The sequence below is a fragment of the Esox lucius genome, chromosome 24 (assembly GCF_011004845.1).
Source record: "Esox lucius isolate fEsoLuc1 chromosome 24, fEsoLuc1.pri, whole genome shotgun sequence".
Classification (NCBI taxonomy): domain Eukaryota; kingdom Metazoa; phylum Chordata; class Actinopteri; order Esociformes; family Esocidae; genus Esox; species Esox lucius.
In genome coordinates, this window is record NC_047592.1 from 19,725,912 (window position 1) to 19,747,345 (window position 21,434).

General features: G+C 42.8%; 1 protein-coding gene across 5 annotated transcripts in view; it reads left to right on the top strand.

Moving 5' to 3' along the window:
* The window catches only part of LOC105009346 (natural killer cell receptor 2B4-like), a 28,480-nt gene extending 15,033 nt beyond the window's left edge, over positions 1-13,447 (top strand). The window contains exons 5-10 of one of the 5 annotated variants that reach the window (XM_034290397.1): positions 8,923-9,225; positions 10,637-10,906; positions 11,034-11,159; positions 11,400-11,458; positions 11,660-11,737; positions 11,937-13,447. In XM_034290397.1, coding sequence (XP_034146288.1) covers positions 8,923-9,225; positions 10,637-10,906; positions 11,034-11,159; positions 11,400-11,458; positions 11,660-11,737; positions 11,937-11,951 — 851 coding nt within the window. In that variant the 3' untranslated portion in view covers positions 11,952-13,447. The remainder of the gene's footprint in view (positions 1-8,922; positions 9,226-10,636; positions 10,907-11,033; positions 11,160-11,399; positions 11,459-11,659; positions 11,738-11,936) is intronic. The other 4 variants (XM_034290394.1, XM_034290395.1, XM_034290393.1 and 1 more) reach the window with 4 other exon arrangements.
* Positions 13,448-21,434: the final 7,987 nt, after the last annotated feature.

The following is a 21,434-nucleotide window of genomic DNA, read 5'->3' on the forward strand; positions in this document are numbered from 1 at the left end:
TAGAGGCTGGACTTCACTGGTTGGAAAAACACTAATTAGCCTCAGAAACAGGATGGCCTGACCTTAAGAAGTATTGTGGACAAAGATTAACATGTTCTGGAATGATGGCAAGAACATTGCGCGGAGGAAGAAGGATCTGGCATCAGGTGGTGCTGTGATTTGGTCAGGTTTGGTTGTCACTGGAATTGGCCCACTTGCTGTTGTTTGTTTAGTGTTGGATATATTATAGATAGATGTATTATTCTCCATATTTATATTAGGTAAGTAACATTGTTACTTTTTTAGGGAAGGGTGTGCCTGAAAAGAAAAGTTCTTCCATGATGTCATATCCTCTTGGAGGAGTTCTGAGGAGCTGGTTATTGCTGTACTGTGGCTATGTATCATTTCCTCTTCAGCATTACTGTAAAAGTGAGCTGGCAGCATTACAGAATTTCAACCACATTGCTGCCCCCCTTTAATATTTTATATCCAACTTAATCTAAATTAAGACATTACACTACGGAAGCTCTACAACAACGCACTTAGTTTTTAAATTATTAAATTGATATTTCATTGAAAAGGGGTCTTCCAAGACAGCAATGTCAAGATGTTATTTAGAGTGTGTAGAAACCGTTCAGTCTTTCCATTGCAGCAATGCATTTTTTCATGTGCCCAACCTGGTGTGGTTTGCTTACATTTCTGGTGTATTGTCACCGCTCCAAAGGAACCCCTCAAAAAAGCCCCTGTATTGAAAAAAGTATCTGCAAAGGTGGTGGTTTCCTTTTTAGTCCAATGCGAACAGAGTGCTCGCTACTGACAGGTTTTCTTTTTTGCCTAAACCAAGCACGAGGCTACTGGAAAAGTGTTTAACTCACTTTACTGCCAACTAAAGCATGCTGTGTATTGCTCACCCCCCTTGGCATTGGGCCTATTATGTTGCCTTTATGACCTGGAGTTAAAATGGGATTTTGGGGGGTTTGTATCTTTTGATTTACAAAACACACCTACCAATTTGGAACAGGTGTGTATATACCGAGATAATGGGACAGACTATGTGGCACTTACATTTAACACAGGTGGACTAAATTTAACTAATTATTAACTAATTCTTAAAGTAATTGGTTGTACCAGATCTTATTTAGGGGGTTCATCACAAAGGGGATGAATACAAAAGTTTTTTTTTTTTAATTTTACATCACCAACTTGGACTATTTTATGTATGTCCATTATATGAAATCCAAATAAAAATCCCTTCAAATTGCAGGTTATAATGCAAGTAAAAATGCCAAAGAAAAAAAAAAACGGCTCTAATGGCTTGATAATGGTCACCTAAAGCATTTATATGTGAAAGATCAAAATGTAAAGGTATGAGGAGTCAAACGGCAAAAATTTCGTTAGCGTTTTATAGCTTTATAGGTGAGAGAGCGAAGTGTTTATTCAAGGCCAGTGTCAGTAGAAGGAGAACTGAGTTGCTTTTGTTTTGTGTTTCCTTTAAAATGGACCTGTTCAGGAGGACTACGTAAAAAAACACATAAACCAAGTCAAAACCAGGTCATCAGCTCTTTAGTCCAGTGTTGTGTTTTTTTTACTTGTATCTTGGGGTTGTCCTTGATAATTTTAGTTATATAATTATATCTGTATGGTCAGACAGACAAGAATAGACAGCAGTCAGTTCCTTCAGTCAGTTTTCCAGCGAAAAAGCAACATATCGTCACAGACACCAACTGTCACAGATAGAAAAACTAGAATGGTTACAATTGTCAGTAAGTGGGGTTTGGGTGGTGGGGGGGCGTTTGTTTCATGCGTATCAGCTCAGCTGCACTGACCCACTGAGTGAGCTTGCAGCAAAAGTCATGCAAGCCCTTCTGCAGGCATATCTCGCCTACATCAAAATAATGTGGGTTTCAGATGTACCGCAGCCCGGATGCATTTATGCATAGTGTTGTAAATATTTTTTTTCTGTTATAGGCATATTATATATGTGCAGAAAGCTTAGAACCTCGTTAATCTAACTGCAGTATACAATTTAAAGTAGCTATTACGGCGACTAACTCCTATGCAAGTGTATAGTCAACATCCACCCAACTAGGGTTACTGCGGTGAAGTTTGTTTTAGGTTGGACATTCGACAGACATTCGGCTCTTCAAATCTCAATAGCTCTTTAACGAAGCATTCATGTAATCCAATATTCATCTAATGGTGATTATGAAAGTGTTTACAATGTTGCCAGCCCTTATCTACCCATATTTCAACCGAGCATAAAGTTGGTGTGCTACGGAGAACTAACCGCTGTGTATGAGAGCCGAAACCGAAACCGAAGCGATCTCCGGCCGGTGCTAGTTGTGGGAGCGTTCCAAGTATGTACAAATGCAGCCATCTTCTTCAAATTTCTAGTTTCAATAGATCCAACAATAGTTACGCCATGATTATAAAAAGTTCCTATTCTTGATCAGGGGAGGGTGAGGAACAATGGACACCCTTTCTTTTTTCAACATCTGAAGTTTAAGAATTTAACTTCATTTCAATAGCAGGCGCCATCATCTGGCTGGTCATTTCTACTATATTCAGGTCATGAGCTACAAGCATTTACCTAAGAATTTACCTATAGTTACATAATCCTAGCCAGAAATTTACTTTTTTTGCCCTTCAACTAACAAGCTTTAAACCACAAACCCAGTAGCTAGGAAACCCGCACACCAACCCCTCCTCCACTAAACTGACTGTCACTGTAATACCAAACACTCTATCTCTCCATACATTGTCTAATTCTGAGGCTGAGAAAAGGGTTATTTTCAGTGAGCAACTTTAGATTGTGACTTCCTTTTGAAGTTAACTTACAGGGATTGTTTTATAAAACTGAAGTCACCCACTGAACGATGCCTGCTGGTCCCTTCTCCTACTGCTTCAATCAGGGAATACTACTACTGTCTATACTCCACTATGGTACGTTTCAACACATTCTTTTTTTTTTGTATAGCATGGGTTTTCTAGTTGAGCGGAAAATCAGTTTGTTTTCTGTAACTTCCTTGTTGGTTCATGCATGATGTGTGTTAAATGTAGAATGCTTCATGATTGGCTACAAATGTTCTTACTTTATTATTCTGTGCAACACCAACAAACTATTTTGGTTCAGATACACATAACATAGTAATGCTGCTTTTATTAAAAGTAATAAAAAAACAGAGAGTACAGTGCCGTGCCATGAAAAATAATTGGTTTATGATATATACATTTTTTTTCCTTATAATGTTATCAATTCTTCCACCAAAACACCTAGTTTTGTCTAGTACAGAGAACCATAAGAGTGAAAAATAACACCACAAAATATTTAAAAATCAAGTTCAATTGAAAACTCCATTGAGCTTGTTATTTTAGTCCTGGACTAGGCTTAATCCATGTCTGCGAAACCAGCCCTCAGAGTACTATCACCCACATTAAACCACCCTGGACTAGCTAATACGACCCCCCCAACAACCCTGGACTAGATAATACTATCCCCCCACCATTAACCACCCTGAACTAGATAATACTACCCCCCACCATAAACCACCCTGAACTAGAAAATACTACCCCCCCACCATAAACCACCCTGAACTAGATAATACTACCCCCCCACCATAAACCACCCTGAACTAGATAATACTACCCCCCCACCATAAACCACCCTGAACTAGATAATACTACCCCCCCACCATAAACCACCCTGAACTAGATACTACTACCCCCCCCACCATAAACCACCCTGAACTAGATAATACTACCCCCCACCATAAACCACCCTGAACTAGATAATACTACCCCCCCCCACCATAAACCACCCTGAACTAGATAATACTACCCCCCCCCCCACCATAAACCACCCTGGACTAGATAATACTACTCCCCCCCACCATAAACCACCCTGGACTAGATAATACTATCCCCCCACCCTAAACCACTCTGGACTAGATAATACTATTTTGGTCTTGTTTGGTAAGTGGAGGAGAGGAGGAGACAAGTTTTAAAAAATGTATTTAGTGTAAACATTATAGGCAGAATTCTACACTGTGCACCTTTAATTATTTTATTAAATAAGGTGGGACACAGGTCCCATTAGAGGACGTCAGGCCCTCATGCCACATGCTGCTCCTGTTCCTCCTTGTATAAAGGAGCAGATACCGCTCCAGCTGCTGGTTTCATGCCCTTCTATAGCCCTGTCCATCTTGTGTAAGGGCCCCTTTCCTGGTACTGGGAGACACAGCAAACCTTCTTGCAACGACACAAATGGATGTGCTATCCTGGAGGAGCTGGACTACCTGTGTAACCTAAATGTAGGGACAAGGACATTAGCAAAACACATAACTAGAGAAGAATCAGCTAGGAAGGAAGAGGAGAGAACAATTGTCTGTGGCCACCATCTTCAAAACAATTTTTTAGGGGTTGTCTTGCTGTTGCCTCTTCAGTGCACCTGTTGCCCAACAGCTGACATTGATTCACAATCACTTATGTTTCCTAAGTGGACAGATTGATGTCCCTGAACTTGAATTGACTTGGTGTTTTACTGTGATGATTACGTGTTCCCCTTAATTTATTTGAGCAGCGTACATGAATATTGCAATGAAGTGCGATATTGCAAACTATTGAGAATATAAACCCAATGAAGTCCAATGGCTTGTTTCCATTGTACTCCCATAAAGAGCCAGGACATTTGGGCAATGCACAAGGTGACGTTCCAAAAGTTCAATCATAACACCAACAACCCTAAAACATATTAACATATTTTACTCAAATCCAACTCCAACACTCTTATTTCCGTCATTGACTTCGCCATACAGGATTGTTTAAACCTAAGCAGCAACCGGGAGCTTGTTCCAGTCTACCATAGCCATGTTGGACCAGTTCAGCTTTTATAACGGATGGTATCAAGTTAGTGAAAATGCTTCTCGTGGAATGAGGATGTACTCCTTGCTGAATTAACATTTTTGATACGGACAGAACGAGTCAAGCTGAATCTTGCGAGCCAGTCCCACCTTAATCTGAATCATTAATTTATTCAACTTTAGCCATTGGAGTTGAGATGAGCCAACATCAGAATGTAGGTTAAGGCAAAGTATAAAGCTTATTTATTTATTCTGAGTGGTTGGTTAGTGTGTTTTTAAATAATGTTTGTGGAGCTGCTATGCCATGAAGTAGCTGCCTTAATACTTTTGCAAGGTAGACATATTGAAAAATGTTGCTATCCTGGCAAAACATTTCACTGAAATAACTTTCTGTCCAATCAGCAAACATATGATCTAACACCGTCTCAAAATGCAGTCTTGATAACTTTGGTTGTAATTTTCACCAACCACGATGTTAACACTTGCTGATCTATACAGCCTGATATTACAGCCAAATAAAATATAATTGCTTTTTCCCATATTAAGAGAGTACAACTGACAGTTACCGATCCGCCAGTTCTGAGCTGCCTCTCTGCTTTCATCTCATCCCATCTCATCCTATGAGAGAATGAAATCACTGAATTGTCTGCATAGAGAGAAATTGATTTACGAGTGATGGACTAAATAACGGAAGCACCTAAACATATATTAATACCAAATAAGTAAGGCCACAAGTCCTGAATTGTGTGTAGTGGCATAACCTTCAAGAAGAAAAGCCTCCAATTCCTTTGAAGGACAAAGGAATTATAATTTTTTTTATTTACATAAAAATAACAACATGCTGATAAGCATAGACATACACTCACTTAAAGGATTATTAGGAACACCATACTAATATTGTGTTTGACCCCCTTTCGCCTTCAGAACTGCCTTATACGTGGCATTGATTGAACAAGGTGCTGAAAGCATTCTTTAGAAATGTTGGCCCATTTTGATAGGATAGTATCTTGCAGTTGATGGAGATTTGTGGGATGCACATCCAGGGCATGAAGATCCCGTTCCACCACATCCCAAAGATGCTCTATTGGGTTGAGATCTGGTGACTGTGGGGGCTTGTAAAAAAACTGTAAAAAACCTTGGCGTTACCCTTGACCCTGACCTCTCCTTTGAAGAACATATAAAATATGTCTCAAGAGTTGCTTATTTTCATCTTCGAAACATTGCAAAAATTAGAATTGAACACATTACTCCTGTCCTGGCATCCTTACATTGGCTGCCTGTTAGGGTTAGGGCTGATTTTAAGGTTTTACTCTTAACCTATAAATCAATACATGGACTTGCTCCTACTTACCTTGCTGAAATGATCCAGCTATACATACCTACACGTAACCTTAGATCGCAAAATGCAGGCCTTTTAATTGTACCTACAATTTCTAACCAAACAGCTGGCGGCAGGGCCTTTTCTCATAGAGCTCCACTCCTGTGGAATGATCTGCCAATTAAGGTTAGAAATGCAAACTCAGTGCAAACTTTCAAGTGTCTACTAAAAACTAATCTCTACAGCACGGTTTATAAGTAGGTGTAGCCTGGCCCGGGGCGTGAAGGTGACCAGTAGGCTTGATACTGTCCACCCTTGCTGTCTTGCCAGGTGGGCTCTCGTCGCCACTGGGATGCCCTCCCTCCAATGCCTTTCGGGGGAAGAGTCACTGGCTTGTTGTTGACTCTCTGTTGCGCACTTGTGCAATTGGGCTGTATGCTGCTAGCAATACTCGGCCCTCATTCAGGGGGGTTGCGGTTGGTGGGTGTCCCTTTGGTTGATGCCTGGCAATGTGGGTGGATTGATTTCTTGCCTGTTTGGCCCTGTCCGGGGCCTCCCCCCGGGTAGGGCCACAGTGTCACCGGACCCCCCCGTCTCAGTTCCAAGGTGTTACGCTGCTATATTATTGTGCTGGGGGATATGAGGAATGCACTACTAACCTTTCTCAGTCTCCTCCAATTTTAAATTTTAGGAGGAGATAAGGTCTTGGTCCACACCTGCGAAAGACCTGGTTTGGGGGCCCGTTGCTGTCCCTGTCCTTGTCCACCTGGTCATACTTCTGACCTAGTCTAAAATCAAATAAACTCTGGATTTAGCCCAGAGAAATGTATTTAGTATTCCAATTGGACTCTTAATATCTCACCCAGCACAGCCAGAAGAGGACTGGTCACCCCTCTGAGCCTGGATCCTCTCTAGGTTTCTTCCTAAAATTCGACCTTCTTAGGGAGTTTTTCCTAGCCACTGAAATTCAACGCTACTGTTGTTTGCTCCTTGGGGTTTAAGGCTGGGTGTCTCTGTAAAGCACTTTGTGACAACTGCTGTTGTAAAAAGGGCTTTATAAATACATTTGATTGATTGATTGATTGTGCGCTATTTGAGTGCTACCTCCATTTTGATAGAGTAACGCAATACATATACTTTGACTGCCTCCCTGCATTTGTCTCCTTTTTTGCATACACACCATGCAATCACAGATGTTGACTTCTGAACTGCGCACAAGTAGGGAGCCCAAGCAGGGATGGCACAAACAAGGAGCCCAGCCAACATTGTGTGGCAATAGTCCAGACATTGCAAACTGCAAACTTCCATTTGTGGATGCAGCGACGTACTGTGTTCACAGACAATGGTTTTCAGATGTGTTCCGGAGCTCGTGAAGTGATGTCCACAACAGAATGTTGTCTGTTTTTAATGCAGCACTGCCTGAGGGTCATCTGATATTGTTTTTGGCCTTGTCCCTTGCATACAAAGATTTCTCAGAATCCTCAGAATCTTTGAATTATATTAAGTACCATAGATTAGGAGATACCCAAACTCTTGGCAATTTTACGCTGAGAAACATTCTTTAATTTTTTCCAATTTTTTATTTCAGTGCAGTCTTTCACTGAGTGTTGAACCCCTCCCCATCTTTACCTCTGAAAGACTCATCCTCTCTGGGATGCTCTTTTTATACCCAATCGTGTCAATGTCTTGTTGCCAGTCAACCTAATTAGTTGTGAGATGTTCCACAAGGTTCTTTATTACGTTCTGTATTACACAACTATTCCAGTCTTCTGTTGCCCCTGCCCCAGCATTTTTTAAACCTGTTGCTGGCATCAAATTCAAAGTGGCCATTTCAGGCCCTGGGTAGGGGCCTCTAGCCATCTCAAAGCTTGAGTTTTGGTTGTCCCCAATTAGAGGCAACTGCACTGCATTGCAACTAATTGGGAAACCTATTTAAATGTTTTTTTCCAGATATTTTGTATTTTTATTTTATATTTTGAGTTACTATTCTGTTATCACAATCAGAAGCCAGTACACCTACCACAGGATCTTCTTCACAAGCTTATATATCACTCCACATGTTTTGTTGCTGGTGGGGGGGGGGGCTTGGCCATATCATAGGATGGTTAAATGATTATGTGTTTTAGCCCAAAGCCCTCGCCTTTGCCACTTTCCTACTGAGGGAGTCCTCATTGAAACCAGATGCCATCTTAGGTGACGGTCCAGAATGAGTCAACTACTTTGCTCACTTGCTGGGTTAATATTGCCCACAATTCAATGCTTAAAATCCCATGTTTAACACTATGATTGACTTTAATCAGTTCTGAAAGCCTGTGATAATTCCTTGCTTGATCAGCAACATGACCTTTTGGACTTTGGAGTAATCTTGTCAGGTAGTCCTGAGGCATGGTGTTAGGGATAATGTCCATCTAAGATCCGATTAGAGTGAGCATACAAGATCCAACAAGATACCAAATAAGACAGTATGAATTAGACTAGACAGGATGATTGACACTAGACCCCCAGTACGAAGACATTTGCAGTGTAGATATTGAGACGGGGTCAGTGGACATTGTTCCATCCTAAGACACCCCAAGAAAGGCCAATGATGCAGGAAACAGTGCACTACATTGTGTAATTATTAGAAATCACAATATTTCCTGCTTCACTGGACTTAATGTGCATCAATAACTCAAAGTAACAAGGGCAAAAAATAACTCAAAGTAACAAGGGCAATGTAGTGTAAAGTTGCAGTGTTAATGGATGTTCTGGCCCTGTTTGTTTCAGGTGTGGCTGAGATTCTGTTGATCCACAAGAGAGTGGGGGAATCTGTGGAGCTGCCTGGTCACTCAGAGGAGTTTGGTGTAACATTAGCGGCATGGACATATCAAGGAAAGGAAATTGCAGAACACAAGCAAAATGTTACATATCCACTTGTATCCCAGTTTGAGGGGAGACTAGAGATGAACCCCAAAAACTTCAGTTTAACAGTCAGAGATCTGACACTGCAAGACTCAGGGGTTTTTATACTTACTAGCGATGGGGCCAAAGGTCAGATTCCATCTAAGAGCATTACTCTGAAGGTCCATGGTAGGTGATCAACATGTTTGAATCCTATATTCATTAAATTCCAATGTACTGTATGTCAATGACTGATTATCTGTTTACTTATTTAACTACCCTTGCATAATATGTTGATTTGCTGTTGCATTTTAAGTTTCATCCTCTCATCATTCTTACCGATCAGCCAAAACATTATGACCACTGACAGGTAAATAATGTGAATAACACTGATAATCATGTTATCACTGCACCTGTCAGGGGATGGGATGTATAAGGCAGCAAGTGAACATTCTGTCCTCAAAGTTGAAAGCAGAAAAAATGGGGAAAAAAGCAGAAAAAATTGGCAAGCATAGGGATCTGAACAACTTTGACAACGGCTAAATTGGGATGGCTAGACGACTGGGTCAGAGCACCTCCAAAACTGCAGCCCTTGTGGGGTGTTCCCGGTCTACAGTGGTCAGTACCGGTCGAAAGTGTTCCAAGGAAGGAAAAGCAGTTAACCGGCGACAGGGTCATGAGCGGTCAAGGCTCAATGATGCACGTGGGGAGCGAAGGCTGGCCCGTGTGGCCCAATCCAACAGATTAGCTACTGTAGCTCAAATTGCTGAAAATGTTATTGCTGGTACTGATTGAAAATTGTCAGAACACAGAGTGCATCGCAGTTTATTGCGTATGGGGCTGCGTAGCTGCAGACCTGTCAGGGTGCTCATACTGACCCCTGTGACCACAACCGAAAGTGCCTACAATGGACACCTGAGCATCAGAAATGGACCACGGAGCAATGGAAGGTATTCCCTGATGGCTTTGGCCTCTTTCAGCAGAAAAGATTTAGGAATGGTTTGAGGAACACAACAACTAGTTCAAGGTGTTGACTTGGCCTCCAAATTCCCCAGATCTCCATTCAACCAAGCATCTTTGGGATGTGCTGGACAAACAAGTCCGATCCATGGAGGCTCCACCTCGCAACGTACAGGACTTAAAGGATCTGCCGCTAGCGTCTTGGCGCCAGATACCACAGCACACCTTCAGAGGTCTAGTGGAGTCCATGCCTCGACGGGTCAGGGATGTTTTGGCAGCAAAAGGGGGACCTAAGCAGGTGGTCAATATTAGGCAGGTGGTCATAATGTTATGGCTAATCGATGTATGTTTGCGTACATGTTTGTTCACTCAAAATCAGTTATGCACAGTGACACAATAACATACACATTCTCACACACCCATAGAAGAAGAAGAATTTACATACTTGTCCCTCAGAGCTCTGCGGGTGCTTATGGACGGTTTCCGAATGCACTGTAGATAAAAGTAGCAGAAAAGAAGTAGCTGCCATCAGGGCTGTTTTGGCGGCACAAGGGGGACCTACACAATATAAGGCAGGTGGTTATAATGTTATGGCTGAACAGTGTAATTCATTTAGAAGTGTCATCCTATCTTGTGTCAGAGCCTGTCTCCAACTTGGTGATCTATAAGAAAATCCAGCAATTGGCTAATCGCTCCTGTTCAGTTCAGATGATGTGCAATGCATCTAGCAGCTCCAACCTCAACTATATCTGGAAGAGAGGAAATGAGATGTACAGGGGCGACCAGCAGATGCAGTTCATTCTCTCACCAGGAGAGGGAGATCACAATTTAATATGCAACGCCTCCAACATAGTCAGTGAGCAATCTGCCTCTACAACTGTGAGCTGTAGTAATGAAACAAATCCAACAGGTAACAGGCTGCATACATTTGTGTTGTTAAAATAATATATGATGTCCCATTTCACAACATTTGGTAAGATGTATAAGAGCTTATTACACTGGACAGTCTACAATCCCAATTATTAACCATCTTACAGAGACGTTGTGGTACATTGGAGTTGGAATTCCAGTAGGTGGGGCTGTGGCAGGGATCCTCATTGTTGCAGTGGTAATGATCCTCACTGAAGGTGTGGTTGTATACAAACGCAAAGGTAATAACACAGGTAAGTAAATCATGGGCCTCTCATCATTGATTAGAAATACTTTCTTTGTATAAAAAGATGGGAAATATTCTTGGATGCTTAAGATATTGTTTAGACAAAATTAAACAATATGGCCTAAGGGATTTTACTGAAAATTAGTAAAAGACAAAATAAACGAGTTAACTGCTGGATGAATATGTTTTGGTGATAACTTGTTTAACCTTTTTCTGATTGAATTATGTTTTTCCTTGTTGAACACAGATGATCAAATGGAAATTACAGTCTATACAGATGTGGGTGACATTGCAAAAATGAAAGATGTAGGTATTTTACAGTGTGTGTGTTGAGATTATCATGTATATCTGAATGTGTAAATACGTGGATAATACACTGTTTATATTGTATCAGTTAAATATTTTGGCCCAGAAAGAAGTAGCATTGGTTTGAATGTCTCTTTTATTTTGCATCCTTGCTTGGTGTTTATGTCTGAGTTGTAGAATGTATTTCTGTCTTTACTGCAGACCAGATCAAACAGTGATGTAAACCCAATGTCTATATATGAGACAGTTGATGACCAAAATATCCCAAGACTAAATCCGGTGAGAATGAGACATGAATGCTCTGCTGGTCCCTGAACAAAATAGTAGCATTTCTGATTATATGTTATCATGTTATAGTATAAAGTACTATAAACTTACAACAGTGTTGTATTTGTGAATGGAACAACAGTTATAGCTACTTTATAATTTGTCCACATTTTACTGAAATGGTTTCTTCTTGGTTTTCTGTCCTATTAAGCAACAGACTGTTTGACCGAATCACATTTGAACGTCCAGATCCTCATTCTTCCTAACTGTGAGATGAACAGGATGTCATCTAAGACGCACATTCTTCCTATCAAACAGTACTGTGAACTGAAGAGAAAGTAATCTGAGATGTGGTCATTGATTTATCATTAAAATAGAATCCTCTGCATTGTCGGCATCCTGCATAATAATGTAGGCCTACATTCTGTAGATAGGGTTGAGCGAGTACTCGGGTGAAACAAGTATCCGGTACATTGTTCAAGCTCAATTTGATAATCTGCTAAACAAGATAATTAAAGTGGCTATAGTAGCCTACCTAACCAAGTCAAAAACACATTTAGTAGATAGCTAACTATTGTTGTTAGCTAGCATTGTATCAAACTACTGTACAGTGTGAAGCATTCTGCTCTAACTTAGCTGAATCACCAGCACCTGTTTTCCACAATTATACTAGGCTATCTCATTCAACTGTGCAGATATAAGTAGAAATCCTGCTCCTAGCATCATTTTTGGAGTTGATGTCCGGGTAGCAGTAGGCCGTATGCAGTTTGGTCGTATAGAGCAGGTTCTCTAAAGCAGGGCTATTTAATTCAGGTTCTAGAGGGCCGAAACATTTCTGGCTTTATCCTTTACTTACTATATGGAACTGATTCAGATCTGAGATTTCAGATGAAGGCAATCAGCTAGCAGGTAGAACCATAAACCAGAAGTGTTTCGGCCATCCAGGACCAGATTTGAATAGCCCTGCTCTAGAGACTGAAAACATTATTTTATCCTCCCTGCTTCCATCTGTATACCTTACAAAAGCACATATGCGTCAAATACGGAAAAATATGTAACGCTTGATGTTTTCAGATACGTCAACATTTTGAGTATGTTATTTTCTGTCAGAAGACCTGTACATACTTTTTGGTACTTGATGCACATGGAACCAGGGAGGAGATAATTTTTGCTGTCTATAAAACATGCTCTATACGACTAAAGTAGGGCCTTCCTACCAGAGCATCAACAAATTTTTGCTGCCGTTTAATAGCGGATTAGCTGCCGTGTGACTATTCTCACCCGGGTGCAAATAGACACTCCATTATTGGCTTTAGCAGATTATAAAATTCTGCTTGAACGATGTAGATTTGACTGTAAATAATGCAACGTTTGATAAACATGCAATTTTTTGTATTAGTTGGCTCGTTGCCATGTACTATTTTCATTGGGAACTTGAATTTCCGTCGTACCACTGCAAAACCACAAACAAGTAGAAAATATTGAAAGCATGCGTTACACCAAACACACCGCAATGCAACATTGTATCAGAAATGTACCTTTTCAGATTGTTTCATTGACAATGAATGACTTCCGGCGCAACGCAATAAGTTTGTGTATCTGGTGAACATCAGGCATACCCTAAACATTCACTCACTGCATGCAAGTCCATTAATATATTTTTGAAATTATTTTAAATGACAAAGAGAAGCGTGTGTCTATAGAGACAACTATTACAGTTATTAATTATTTTAAAATGAAAGGTAAATGAGATTATTTTGAAAATACAATCTTCATATTATACAAGAACCATAATATAATAGTATAATATATTTATTGCATAATGGATGGATCCAATCGGCCCATTCAGTGAACACTAGTAGAGCCCAGAGTCCAAATAAACATGGAGAAGATGCATTTAGCACTGATGCTTTACAAAACTGGAATAAACTACCAGAAGATCTTAGACGTTGTATAAATTTTTAAATCCAGGTTAAAAACACTTCTCTTTTCACGTGCCTATGACTGAGCACTTAAACTTAACCACACTGTTTAGCTTTCCACTTTTAATCATTAGCCTTATAGCTTCCCACTTTTAATCTTTATATGTTTTCTTATTGTATTTTTTATTATTATGTTGTATTAATTTGCTTTGATGTTTTCATTTGAATGTTTATTTTTATGTTATTGTACTTTCATATATTTTTCTTTGTAGAGCACATTGAATTGCTATATACACTCACCTAAAGGGTTATTAGGAACACCATACTAATATTGTGTTAATACCCTTTCGTCTTCAGAACTGCCTTATACGTGACATTGATTGAACAAGGTGCTGAAAGCATTCTTTAGAAATGTTGGCCCAAATTGATAGGATAGCATCTTGCAGTTGATGGATAATTGCGGGATGCACATCCAGGGCACGAAGCTCCCCTTCCACCACATCCCAAAGATGCTCTATTGGGTTGAGATCTGGTGACTGTGGGGGCCATTTCAGTACAGTGAACTCATTGTCATGTTCAAGAAACCAATTTGAAATGATTCGAGCTTTGTGACATGGTGCATGATCCTGCTGGAAGTAACCATCAGAGGATGGGTACATGGTGGTCATAAAGGGATGGACATGGTCAGAAACAATGCTCAGGTAGGCCGTGGCATTTAAACGCTGCCCCATTGGCACTAAGGGTCCTAAAGTGTGCCAAGAAAACATCCCCCACACCATTACACCACCAACACCAGCCTGCACAGTGGTAACAAGGCATGATGGATCCATGTTCTCATTCTGTTTACGCCAAATTCTGACTACCATCTGAATGTCTCAACAGAAATCGAGACTCATCAGACCGTGCAACATTCTTCCAGTCTTCAACTGTCCAATTTTGGTGAGCTTGTGCAAATTGTAGCCTCTTTTTTCCTATTTGTAGTGGAGATGAGTGGTACCCGGTGGGGTCTTCTGCTGTTGTGGCCCATCCGCCTCAAGGTTGTGTGTGTTGTGGCTTCACAAATGCTTTGCTGCATACCTCGGTTGTAACGAGTGGTTATTTCAGTCAAAGTTGCTCTTCTATCAGCTTGAATCAGTCGGCCCATTGTCCTCTGACCTCTAGCATCAACAAGGCATTTTCGCCCACAGGACTGCCGCATACTAAATGTTTTTCCCTTTTCACACAATTCTTTGTAAACCCTAGAAATGGTTGTGCGCGAAAATCCCAGTAACTGAGCAGATTGTGAAATATTCAGACTGGCCCGTCTGACACCAACAACCATGCCACGCTCAAAATTGCTTAAATTACCTTTCTTTCCCATTCTGACATTCAGTTTGGAGTTCAGGAGATTGTCTTGACCAGGACCACACCCCTAAATGCATTGAAGCAACTGCCATGTGATTGGTTGTTTAGATAATTGCATTAATGAGAAACAGGTGTTCCTAATAATCCTTTAGGTGAGTGTAGTGTTATAGTGCTATATAAATAAACTTGCTTGCTTGCTTAGCAAAATTTCTATGTACAGAACCAGTATTTGATAAACAGCAGATTTTGCTGATTTTCCCACTTACAGAGCATGTAGAAGTCTGTCATTTTATCATAGGTACTCTTCAACTGTGAGTGACGGAATCTAAAACAAAAATCCAGAAAATCACATTGTATGATTTTTAAGTAATTAATTAGCATTTTATTGCATGACATAAGTATTTGATACATCAAAAAAGCAGAACTTAAGATTTGGTACAGAAACCTTTGTTTGCAATTACAGAGATCATATGTTTCATGTAGTTCTTCACCAGGTTTGTACACAATACAGCAGGGATTTTGTCCCACTCCTCCATACAGACCTTCTCCAGATCCTTCAGGTTTCAGGGCTGTCGCTGGGCAATATGGACTTTCAGCTCCCTCCAAAGATTTTCTATTGGGCTCAGGTCTGGAGACTGGCTAGGCCACTCCAGGACCTTGAGATGCTTCTTACGGAGCCACTCCTTTGTTGCCCTGGCTGTGTGTTTCGGGTCGTTGTCATGCTGGAAGACCCAGCCACGACCCATCTTCAATGCTCTTACTGAGGGAAAAAGGTTGTTGGCCAAGATCTCTCGATACATGGCCCCATCCATCCTCCCCTCAATACGGTGCAGTCGTCCTGTCCCCTTTGCAGAAAAGCATCCCCAAAGAATGATGTTTCCACCTCCATGCTTCACGGTTGGGATGGTGTTCTTGGGGTTGTACTTATCCTTCTTCTTCCTCCAAACAAGGCGAGTGGAGTTCAGGCCAAAAAGCTCTATTTTTGTCACATCAGACCACATGACCTTCTCCCATTCCTCCTCTGGATCATCCAGCTGGTCATTGGCAAACTTCAGACGGGCTTGGACATGCGCTGGCTTAAGCAGGGGGACCTTGCGTGCGCTGCAGAATTTTAATCCATGACGGCGTAGTGTGTTACTAATGTTTGTTTTTGAGACTGTGGTCCCAGCTCACCAGGTCTACACGTATATACATTGTCATAATGCGTGATCGGAATTATTGATGGATAGATCAGGCGTCTACTTTTTTTGTCAATTTGAGATCTGGGGCTATTCATAAAAGATCTGGGCTATAGCCCCGGACACCCATGTCTAACAACGCACTCTAGATTTGTAGTGTTTTTTATATTGTATTGTGTAAAATGTAAAGATATACAGACTGCAATAATGTGCAAATCATATAAACCTTATATTCAATAAAAAATGTAATTGTACCAAGGCTACATATCAAATGTTGGAACTGATAAATGTTATTGTTTCTTGGAAAATACATGCTCACTATAATTTTGATGCCAACAACACATTTCAAAAAAGCTCGGTCAGAGGCACCAAATGACTGGAAACGTGTAATGCTAAAAAACTAAAATGGTGGAATATCACACAACAAATTAGTTCATTTGGCAACTGACCTGTAACATGATTGGGTATTAAAAGGACCCGTGAGCCCAGAGAACGCCCCCCCAGGTTATTCAGTATAACTCGTGGGACGGCAGGGCAACAGGGCTCTGCTCTACTCAACCGGAGTTAACTTCCCAGTAACTAACGTTATATGTTGTGGAGCTCCACCCCCTAGAGGGGCTTTAGCTTCTAGTGGTTTACGGCGCAGCGAGTGAGCCAAGGATGTACTCCCGAACCAACCAGCATGACATGCAGGGTTCAGTTATGAAACCATCCCCTAAAACCCCAAGACGAAACATTACCCGATAGTTGACGAAGTCAGAGAAGGAATGATCGAATGCGTTAATGATGAAAATCCTCCCCTAGGGCAGACCTATGAACACATAGGCAACCCCAGGAAAAGAAGGATGTGGAACTCAAATGAAAGGGAAACATATCCGTTCCACATTTTAACTTTGAACCAAGGAGGACATGAGGTCCTGGCCCACACCTGCTGAGTACCTGGCTTGAAAGAGCCGTTGCTGTCCCTGTCCAAAGTCCTCCTGGTTGTGTTACAGATCAAGATGATACCTGACGAATTCAGCTGCCACTGTGCTGACACCTCCTCCCTCCCCCGTGTTGTCCCTGTCCTTGTCCATCTGGTCATGCTTCCGACCTGGACTAAGTTTAAATAGACTCTGCACTCAGCCCTCATGCATTTATTAATTATTACAATTGTACTCTTAATACGTTCACCCGGCACAGCCAGAAGAAGACTGGTCACCACTCTGAGCCTGGGTCCACTTTAGGTTTCTTCCAAAATGTTGGCATTCTTAGGGATTTTTTCCTAGCCACTGTTGTTTGCTCGTTGAGGTTTAAAGCCAGGTGTTTTATAAAAGCACTTTGTGACAACTGCTGATGTAAAAAGGGCTTTATAAATAAATATGATTTATTGATTGACATAAAGCACAACAATAACTCACGTACCCCACATCACAAGATGACAGGCATGAGAATACAGACACACAAAATGAGGGAAGCCCCAGGGAGGAGAGGAACTCAAGCTGAGTGTGTTGTTGGGCAACCATAATACCCTTGAGCCAAGCAGGCTACTGAGGTCTGTAGCCTCAAAGCAGAGATAAAATCAAGGCAAAGCAAGAGATTCCATAGAACAATTTAGAGGTCTCGGGCAGCAGGGCCAAGAACCAAATAAACAAAGAATGTGGGAGAAACATCCAGTAAATAGAAACAGACCAATGCCAAAGACGCTGCGTGGAATGTGCACAGAGACCCTCCGGAACGACAGAGCTGACAGAGACAAAGTGATGCAGTCACAAAGCCAGTGGGAGAGACGCTGCTTAGAACGCAGAGGACCCTACCAGGAATGTGATTAACTGATAAACAGCTGGGGAGTCAGTCTGAAAGTCCTGGGGAGTCAGTCTGATAGTCCTGGGGAGTCAGTCTGAAAGACCTGGGGAGTCAGTCTGAAAGTCCTGGGGAGTCAGTCTGAAAGTCCTGGGGAGTCAGTCTGAAATACCTGGGGAGTCAGTCTGAAAGACCTGGGGAGTCAGTCTGATAGTCCTGGGGAGTCAGTCTGATAGTCCTGGTGCTCTCCACGTACATCCTCCTCACACACATGCGGAGGAGGGAAGAAGGCCTGTAAATCTATAACTCTAGATTGAAAAGAGCTGGTGATAACCTTAGACATGAAGTAGGGGTTAGCAGCCTAAGTCCTTTCTGATAGCCAGACAGCCTGGGCACATAGAGATCGCTCACTCGCTTAGCAGAGCACAAAGCGAGGAGCAAGGCAGTTGTAAGGGCTTGAAAGAGGGTTCACAGAGGGTGTCCAGCACCTTAGCAAGGTCCCACTGTGGAGCGCCCAACCTGGCCTCTGGGCTCAGAGGGCATGTACCTAAACGGAAAAGGTGGAAGAGAGGGTGGCTGAAAACCTTGTTCCCAGCAAACCCGTCATGCGACGCAGAGAAGGGTCAGACGACCTCCAACCACACCACATCACAAACATTTTCCAACGAGTGGACATAGATGCTGCCCTGGATGGTGTGGACCACCGTAGCAGACAGGCCTCTGTTCAAAAAGACTGTCCCATTCAGGGGCCAGACCATGAGGGTCCCTGACAGGGACGTAGGGTGTAGAATCGAACCCTCCGCTTAGGACTGGATCATCTACCGATATCAGATGGCCGCAGGATGATCGGGTGGCACCAGAATGACCCGAAGCCCTTTTTTGATCCGAGTGCTATGCAGCACGGTGGGGAGAATGTGTAAAGAAGACCCCGAGGCCTGTGGTGGTGTGCAAACACGTACCAGAAGGGGGCAATCTGTCTGAGATGGAGAACCATCTTCTGTGTTCTGTCTGGATGCAAATAAGTCCCCCTGGGCTTCCCCAAACCTCTGCCTGATGAGGGAGACGATGTCCGTGTGTAGGCGCCACTCATCGTGATGAAGGCCTCCCCGAGACATCAGGTCCACGCTCACATTCAGAAGGCCCAGAATGTGAGTCGCAGCTAGGGAGTGAAGGTGGGCATGCGCCCATAGCCAAAGATGAGTTGCCGACCAGGGGAGAGCAGGAGACCTGATCTCCCCTTGGTGATTGATGTAAGCGACCGTGGCCCAATTGTCTGAGTGAATCAGGACATCGCGGCCCCTGACCAGGTCCGAGAAGTGCGTCAACACCAGTAAGATCGTGTGTAGATCCAGCAGGTTGATGTGGCCACACACCTCCGACAGGCTGACCCCGACACACACCGCCCCATCCATGAAGAGAGGCATCCATGAAAACCTAAACGCACTCTGACACCCTGCCCAGCGGAGCGCCCTGAGAGAGTACTACAGGGTCTCTCCAATATTCCAGGTCCCTTCGCAGGTGAGCTGGCATGGACAAAGTCTGGTTCTAATGATGTACGGGGTTGACCCGCTGGCGAGCAAAAGTGGGGGCATGTGAAGTAGGCCCAGAGGGACCATGTGCAGTAGGCCCAGGGGGACCATGTGCAGTAGACACAGAGGGACCATGTGCAGTAGGCCCAGGGGGACCATGTGCAGTAGGCCCAGAGAACCCATGTCCAGTAGGCCCAGAGAACCCATGTGCAGTAGGCCCAGAGGGCCCACTGTATGCGCTGCCGCCATCATTCCCAACAGGGACATGACGGCCCGAACCGGACACCTGCAGAGGTTGAGGGCATAGAGCAGATGGAGACCCAGCGTGTCTGAAATGTGTGCTCTTATTGTGCGCGTCCATGAACAGACACAAGTAAGAAACTTGCAGGGCTGGCCTCGGCACGCTTTTCTTCCAATTCACAGCGAGTCCTAATAGCGTGAGAAGGGACACCACTCAGTGTGTGTATCCTGGCCATTTCCAGGGATGATGCTAGAATCAGGTGATCATGTAGATAGGCTAAAACCCTGATGCCCTCCCTGCGTAGGGGCTCTAACGCTGCTCTCTCAATAATGCCCACAAACCCCACGCAGAGAGATTGGCGGGTGGAGGGAAGCAGCAGAAGAGAGGTCATCATCTAGTTCTCCCCAGGAGAGAGGGAGAAGCGCAAGACCCGCCACCACAACCCACGTGGGAGAGGAGCGGGTCTGTCTGAGTCAGGGGAGTCGAGTCCTCCTCAGACATCTCGTCGTTGTCGCTGCTGGAATCCAACATGGCGGAGACGTCCACTTCCTGTTAGTAAAAGTTTGCCCTCTCTATACGTGTAAAGAGGGACAAAGCAGCACAGGAGGAGCAGTCTGGAGGGTCAGTGAAACCTTCGCAAGTGTGGGCCGGTCCCAGGCAGGAAACACATGAACGGTGAGGGTCCTGATCCGTTGACAGGCTAAACATTTCTTCATGCAGAGACGAAAAACTTAAGAATGTCGACGACAAAAATACTCAGGCTGAAGCAAAATAAATAAGGTGTCAGTAAAACTCAGCAAGCGTTCTCTGGGCTCACAGGTCCTATATAGGGGCAGGCATGCCCTGATTGGCTGTTGCATCTTGCATAATGAGTTTTCAGTGCAGCCGCTAACGTGGCGGGGTAAACCACTAGGAGCTAAAACCCCTCTAGGGGGCGAAGCTCCATGATATATAACCACCAGAAGTAGTCGCAATATAAATACATTCTTTTAGTTTAGCTTACTATAAAATAGTTACCGAAGGTTGTAGCCAACGAAGTTTTTGTCTATCCGGCACAAATTCTAATGCATATGTTGTTTTTTGATAATGGGGAAATTGAAATACGGAACCTGTTGTTCAGCAGTCTGCATCTCTAACCACTACGCTATTTAACAACAGGTTGTCAGCCAGCCAGCCAGTCAGCCAGCAAGTCAGCAAGTCACTCACTCACTCCATAAGTGACATTCGATCTTCTTGGCCAGTTCCACTTACGCGGTCCGGCAAAAAAAATTCTGACTTCTTTCAAGAACAGATTAATGCGTACAAGTTTTATTGAAAGCTCATTCTCTGCAGAAAAACTTGGTGAAGCCAGCTGGTAGAGTCAGCAATATGGCAGTTTAATTTGTTGTCAAAGGCATCTGGTTGTGTTGATGGGACCTATGCTGAGACACTTTTTTTTTACTTAACACTTTTTGATCCCATTTGGAATACCTGTTGGCTATGTTGTTTTGCACATTACTGTATAATGATGCTGATATTTTATTAACCACACCTCCTACAGAAACACCACTGTTACCAGAGTCTGAATCAGTCTATTATCAAGTAAAGCCCACGGTTTGACTAGATCAGTCATCTACTGAAAGGATATGAAACTAACGCTCTGCTATAGAGTATATCTAAGTACAACCTAGTGTGGTTTGCTTACATTTCTGGTGTATTGTCAACACTCCAAAG